At 35.7% G+C, this 7500-nt stretch overlaps 1 protein-coding gene across 3 annotated transcripts in view; it reads right to left on the reverse strand.

The window, feature by feature from the left end:
• LOC125029226 overlaps positions 1–7500 on the reverse strand; it is a 106087-nt gene that overhangs the window by 97311 nt on the left and 1276 nt on the right. For 2 of the 3 annotated variants that reach the window (XM_047619113.1, XM_047619112.1), the window contains exons 2-3: positions 6068–6429; positions 448–510 (exon numbers count right to left, since the gene is read on the reverse strand). In XM_047619113.1, coding sequence (XP_047475069.1) covers positions 448–510; positions 6068–6279 — 275 coding nt within the window. In that variant the 5' untranslated portion in view covers positions 6280–6429. The remainder of the gene's footprint in view (positions 1–447; positions 511–6067; positions 6430–7500) is intronic. The other variant, XM_047619114.1, reaches the window with a different exon arrangement.

The following is a 7500-nucleotide window of genomic DNA, read 5'->3' on the forward strand; positions in this document are numbered from 1 at the left end:
CTGAGAAGACCGAAGATTTTCTCATTTCTATGCCTCTTCTTCTGTGAAACTTCTCTCTTCGATCTTCCCAAATCAGAAAATCTCGTATATCATTATTGTTTCCATTGCATTGTATTCTAACACAAGTATATTAAACAAATAGTATACGAAAAATAAATAAATAAATATATATATATATGCATACATATATATTTATATATATTATATATATATACATATATATATATATATATATATATATATATCTGTTTCTCCAAATCGACGACAGAAAAAAAAAATCAGAAAAAAACATAATTAGCACATGCACATTATTAAGAGGGGGAAAGAAACATGCAAATTTCCCAATCCGGAACCAGCAAGCTCCACACAGGACTAAGAACTCCCACCACCGAACAGACAGACAGACAAACCGACTCCCAACATCATGCACGACGAGAAGATACTTACTCTCCGACGTCATAATTTCGATATCTGTTTCCACTCCGAGTTTCCAAGAAGGCCTCGCCTGTTCTAGATATCAGAACGAAACAAAAAGAAAACAAAAGAAAGTTATATGTGTGCAGTTAGTGAAATGCAAAGTGCTGTATTTAGTTGTTTTTGTTTAAGAGGCGTGACATGCATTCTTCTGCAAAGATGTATATCTAATAGATAGAAGATATACGTGAAACACACGTGTTATGTGTAAATAAAATATGTACGGAATATAAAGTAAGGATTTAATACGTGTAAAATAAATAAGAATTATAACATTTAACTAAACGATACGTTGTGGGAGCCAAATAAAAGAATACATTTCATCGCCAACGAAAGTGTAGGTTGTTCATACTCGTGTCAATAATGTGTAAACAATAACAGTAGACACATCTATGACAGTAGCATGACAGTGTGTTATGGTGAGGACAGTAGACTCAAAACTCACATTTAAGTTGCACTTTCTTCTGGTAACATAAATTATATGTAGTAAATCTTGTGATAAAAAAAAAACTTCAAGATGCTTCACTTTTCCTGTAGGCCTACTGGCAAACAAGTGAAAATGTAAGATTACATGCAATGGTGCTTAAGAAGAAATTTAATGGTAGCAATACAAGAAGTTGAATCCTGATATCTCTGATTAGTGTAAGTAATAATTATTCAAGTTAGAATATAGTATTCGTTAAAACTGCCTTCATATCAGTCTTCATTAATTAGGTTTAATGTCAGTTAATGTAATTAGACCAGTGAAGTTCAAAGAGTAAAATTATAAATAAAAAGACCGAAAAAATCTTATGAAACAGGATTACCTACAAGGTATATACATATATGGCGTTTGCTGATGATATTTACATGTGGCATATATGTCAGCAGCAGTGGGGGATTTCGAGTATGAAAGACTTGTATTAACGTGTTTCGTTATAACTGTGAATACAATTCATAAAGCAAGTCTTTCTCTTAACGAAAATTTAATACATAAACAAGTACATTTATATATATATATTTTTTTTTTTTTTTTTTTTTGCGGGATTTAATATGTAAAAAAAAAAAATCTTTTTTTTTTTTTTTTTGGGGGGGGGATCAAATATCACTTTAGCACCACTTGATGAAGCTCTAAAGATTGTCTGTCTTCTTAATTATCATCTTAAGTAGTGAGTGGGTGGCTCCTCGTATTTTCTAATGGTCATTTTTTTCTAATGGATAATTCTGCATCATGGCCAGAACTTGCTGGGTGAGAACTTCCATGAAAAAAATAATTGAGATAAAATTTCGCGCTCTGGATTAAGGAACTTTACATAACCCATATCTAATGAATTTTGGAATCTTACCACATCCGGGATTTAATTTAAATGTTTTGATAATATACTGAAGGAAAAAAATATTGCGCATGTGATTAAGGAACATTTTTTACCGCACATATTTTGCAATCCCTGAGGTTTGTCTGCATATTTACATTTGGATGGCTATGCTCATTTACATATATATACTTATGTGTATATATGAATGTATGCATAACCCCATCCCCCTCTCTGTTTCTTCTCTCTCTCTCTCCCTCCCTCCCTCTCTCTCTCTCTCTCTCTCTCTCTCTCTCTCTCTCTCTCTCTCTCTCTCTCTCTCTCTCTCTCTCTATCTCTCTCTCTCTCTCTCTCTCTCTCTCTCTCTCTCTCTCTCTCTCTCGCAAATGTGTGAACACAAGTGTGTAATACTACAAGAACATCTTCTTTGGGCTATAAATCAATACTTATAACGCTGTAGAAGAAAAAAGATCCATCCTTTCTTAAGTTACTCTGTTGGCCTAGTCCTCCAAGCGGGACCACGAAAATATAGGAGGGACAAGTGCAAACAGCCGTCTATTTATTTTATTCCAGCGCCTCAGTCAGGATCAGCGATGATCTCATACTGGCTGCTGGCGATGAGTCTTGGAAAACGCGAGACGTTCCTTCCATGATGCAACGGGGACGCGAAAGTTTGATTTACAAGAAAGTTTTTAGTTATTCATTTATTTATTTGATCTAAAAAAAAATAGTGTGTATCATTTAAATATCAACATCTCTTTACTGATCGATTCGGAGGGGGGGGTTCGACTTATCGACAATTAAGGGCTTCTTGATATGTCAGATGATGAACTTTCATTATATGTATAGTATTTTCTGAGTATCTAGTATTGGCATTAGTAAGAGTGCGTGCAATGTGGGTTTTTGTAACATGGTATCGATTCATGAGAGGTATTTGATGGTATTTCGTTGTCTCTCTCCCTCTTCTCACTTCTCATAAATATACCCACTACATAATGCCACATATTATTTTTAAGTAAAATATTTCGGCGTAATATACATGTTTACCTCTGTGTGTGTGTGTGTGTGTGTGTGTGTGTGTGTGTGTGTGTGTGTGTGTGTGTGTGTGTGTGTGTGTGTGTGTGTGCGTGTGTGTGCGTGTGTGTGCGTGTGTGTGCGTGTGTGCGTGTGTGTGCGTGTGCGAGTACGTGTCCGTTTGCGTTTCCGTGTGCATATTCGTATCCGTATCCGTGTGCGTATGTGTGTGCATGTGTGTTTGCATGTGTGTGCGAGTGCGTGCGTGTGCGTTAGCGTGTCTGTGTGTCCACGAGCGATAATAAACACTATGAATTAACCGGAACCTAACTCGCAATCGGAAGGACGGAAGTTTCAACAAAAGAGAAATAAGAAGGAAAATAAGGAGGAAAAAGAAGGGGAATAATAAGAAAAAAGAAAAAGAGAAGGAAAATATAAGAAAAAGGGAAAATGAGGGGAAAAAGGAAAGAAAAATGAAGGGGAAAAAAATAAGAGAAAAGAAGAGAAAAACGAGAAAAAGAAGAATGGAGAGAAAAAAACGAAGAAAAAAAATAGAAGTAAAACAAAACGAAATAGAAAAAATAGAAAATAAAGGAAAAGATAAATGCGCGCCGAAATCCGCCTAGAAACATTTCCTGTCTAGAGAGCTTGTGACACCTGATCCGCGCTCTAGTTTATGCAACAAGGGCCGTCTGACAACACTTCCTTGGTGCTCTAAGTCAAAGAGGAGATTTTATGTGTTTTTTATTCTTTAATTTACGTGTTTTTCATCCTTCTTCTGTTTCGAAAAAGATTTTCGAAAATCTGGAATGTTTTGTTTATACTTTGGTGCACAAAGTCAAAGAGGAGATTTTAGGTGTATTTTCTTTAATTTATATTTACGTGTTTTTCATTCTTCTTCTGTTTCGAAAATGATTTACGAATATCTGGAATCTTTCGTTTATAAAATGGCGTCTACTTCGGTGCACAAAATCGAAGAGGAAATTTTGGGTGTATTTTTTGGTATATATTTATATGTTCTCATTACTCTATCTTCTTTTCGAAAATGATTTAAGAAAATTGGGATTATTTAGTGCATTACATAACCTTCTCAATCATCAGATTATTATTAGAAGAGAAAGTTTATTTTTCAAAATGTGTTTTGTTTATAATTTAATGTCCTCTTTTCCGAAATTGTTTTAGTATAATTGGGATTCTTTAGCGTAAAGTGTCCAGAAGCGGTTTAAAAGTAATTTAAAACTATTAGAAAATTATTTCAAACTGACACCACGTGCTTAGAATAACCCCGTTGGTCGATAGGTTATTTTACAAGAGAATCACCCTTTCTAAGAATTCAATTTCGAAAGGGGACAGACGCAGTGGGGAGAAAAAATATCAGTTATTACAATACATCCCAACATTAACAACGGATTTCCTTCCACGTCTAGCTGCGTTAATACCTCTTAAACATGACTGAAGAAGAGACACGCCTTTCGAGGATATATGAGGAACCTATAATGTACTCTCTCCTTGTTAAATCAGGGTTACGTCGCTGCCACAAAACGAGGTCCAAGGAATCGGATACCTGGGTAGCTCATATTTCTCGTTTGGGGCGAGAACCGTGTTTTGTTTGGGGGGGTATTTTTTTAATTATATGAACTCTTAGGCCTAATATATTTTCTTGGTAATGAAGACGATCATAATTATTAAAAATCTATTATTAAAATCTAACCCTCCATTAAAGAATCTATTAGTTGTAGTGGTAGTGGTATGTTTCGAGGCACATAAAAGGATAGCACCTGTCGTTCGGTAATCAAAAACTGAGTTAGTGGTTATTGGTATAAATACCTGTTCTTATTACGGTAAACACTTCCACGTGTTGTTTCTGAAGTGAATGTTGATTCCGTTTTATTAACGCCATTATATTCGCCATACTATCAAGTCTTTCTAAACTAAGGGGTTCCAAGGTGAGGTTTCTATTGGTTGAACAAATACCCTCAGCATGTTGGTTAAATTCAACAGAAACACAGACACTCGCGCTCGCTCACTCACTCACTCACTCTCTCTCTTTCTCTCTCTCACTCTTTCTTTCTCTTTCTCTTTCTCTTTCTTTTTCTCTCTCTCTCTCTCACACACACACACACACACACACACACACACACACACACACACACACACACACACACACACACACACACACACAACCTTTATATATGTCTTGCTAATCGCATGAAGTAGCAGAATTCATACATACTCTCTCCATCATGCACGCTTCTTCCCGCGCATGACACGTAAGACCTAAAATAATTTCAGAGTCACGAAGGAAGCCAGTCACCACTTAGTAATATATTTAGCCATCACTAGAAACCGACATTTTTGCAGCATTTCTTTCCTCTTATTCGCGTGTTCCTTAACCACATGGCGAAGAGTAAACAAACATTTTTACTACTAACTTTAGGAAAATAAAAGACCTCGGTATCCATCCAGGGACTTTGCCTGTGATATACCTTTAATCCGGAATATAGTTAAATCAGTTGGGATTATTATCCTTCTTCTTCTTCTTCTTCTTCTTCTTCTTCTTCTTCTTCTTCTTCTTCTTCTTCTTCTTCTTCTTCTTCTTCTTCTTCTTCTTACTCCTCCTCCTCTTCTTCTTCTTCTCCTTATTTTTTTTTTTTTCTCCTTATTTTTCTGCTACTTCTTTTTCTTCTCCTTTTTCTTTTATTCTTCTCCTCCTCCTTCTTTTTCTCCTTCCTCTTCTCTCTCTTATAAATCGTCCAGTGCGTGAAATTTTATGCAAGGACATGATCGAGCTGTGTTTGCTACTGACCTCTACCCACACTTGGCTATATACACAAGATCTGACTCTGTGACTCGTAAAAAGAACGATGTAGTATTTTCAGCGGTTTTGCGTTGTCTACTACCTAAGGCGTTAATGAAACTACATTCGGAAAACATAAGTCTGATATTATCTATTCTAAAAATAAAATCGTGTACGTTCACTATTTAAGCGTTTGTCATACTACTCTAAATCATATGCTGACTATAGCGATACATGAATTGCCTACCTCTAATGCAGTTGTGAAGTTGCAGGCCAAACATTGAAAGCAAAACAAACCAGCATAACAAAAAACAGTCAGTGATCTCAACATGTACTTTAATTCAGGTGTTGCATGATCACCCTGGAGGCTATTCGGTGGTGCGACTTTGAAGATGCAAGGCAAACAAACGCGTGCAATTTCTGGCGTAATGACAGCGGAACGTTATCCTACCGGCCGCGGACTTTCTTCGTTGACAAGAAGGATACTTACCCCTTGCCAGGAGAAGGGCTGATCCTGGACCGGAAGTAGAGACCCGTGCCCATGGGACATCGCCCGTTGCCGCACTGGGACCTGAGGGTGAAGGGCGACGGGCGGTGGGGCAGGGTGACATCCCGGAGCTCTGTGACTTCGTTCCCAATGCTCTCCGCGGATGTCTCGTGGGACGTCTCCAGCTCCTCCTCCGAAGTGGTCGAGGTATCCATCTTGTTATCGCGAGACGGAAATAGCTAGGTGTAAATAATGCACTGCGGAAGTTCACACGCGGCGCTTCTCAGGCACAGTCATTGTTCAAGACTATTAAGATACTGACAAGACATTGTTTGAATAAATTCTGACACAAGCTGGCCGTGTCTCTGTAAATGCGTAAGAAACACAATTAGTGACAGGGAAATGCAAATGCACTCTTAATAGAGCAATAATTCACACTTGATCTAGTTCCCACAACTGTTTGTCGGAACATTCTGGACTACATATTCTTTAAGGCCTAAAACCTAATGATCCTAACACCGTATTTCTTTACAGTACAGGTATTCTACTAACCAAGAACAACAAAAAACTAAAACAATCACAGTAGCAAAAACGAAAATTTACGTCACATCAGGTAGAAAGATGTGGCGTTATAATAATAGTTTTCTGCATCCAGACGGGATTACCTCATTGGTATCCGGAGAGCCCCTGGCAAAGATTAGGTCGTCAGGATGTGGTTCTGACAGGCTGTCGAGGCGAGTGGTTGTACACATATTGATATACATTTATACATACATACATACATACATATATATACATACATACATATATATATATATATATATATATATATATATATATATATGCGTTTGTGCGAGTGTGTCCGTGTATGTATGTTTATATATATACGGTCACACACACACACACAAACATATATATATAATATATATCTATATATATAGTTTCATATATATATAATATATATATATATAGTTTCATATATATAATACATATATATACATATTTATATATACAAATACACATACATATGCATATATATATACACATCCATATATATCATATTTATACATATATAGTTACACATCAATATACATATATACACACACGTGTAAATATATATTATGTATATATACATATATATACACATATACACACACGTGTGTATATATATTATGTATATATACATATATATATATGTACATATATATATATATATATATATATATATATATATATATATATATGTACATACACAGACATACACACAAACACACATGTATACACATATATATATAGATATATATATATATTATATACATATATCATATATATACATACATATATACACATATGCATGTATGTGTAAATACATATATATTTATCTATATTTATCTACACACACACACACACACACACACACACACACACACACACAC

This window comes from Penaeus chinensis, chromosome 9 (genome assembly GCF_019202785.1).
Source record: "Penaeus chinensis breed Huanghai No. 1 chromosome 9, ASM1920278v2, whole genome shotgun sequence".
NCBI lineage: Eukaryota > Metazoa > Arthropoda > Malacostraca > Decapoda > Penaeidae > Penaeus > Penaeus chinensis.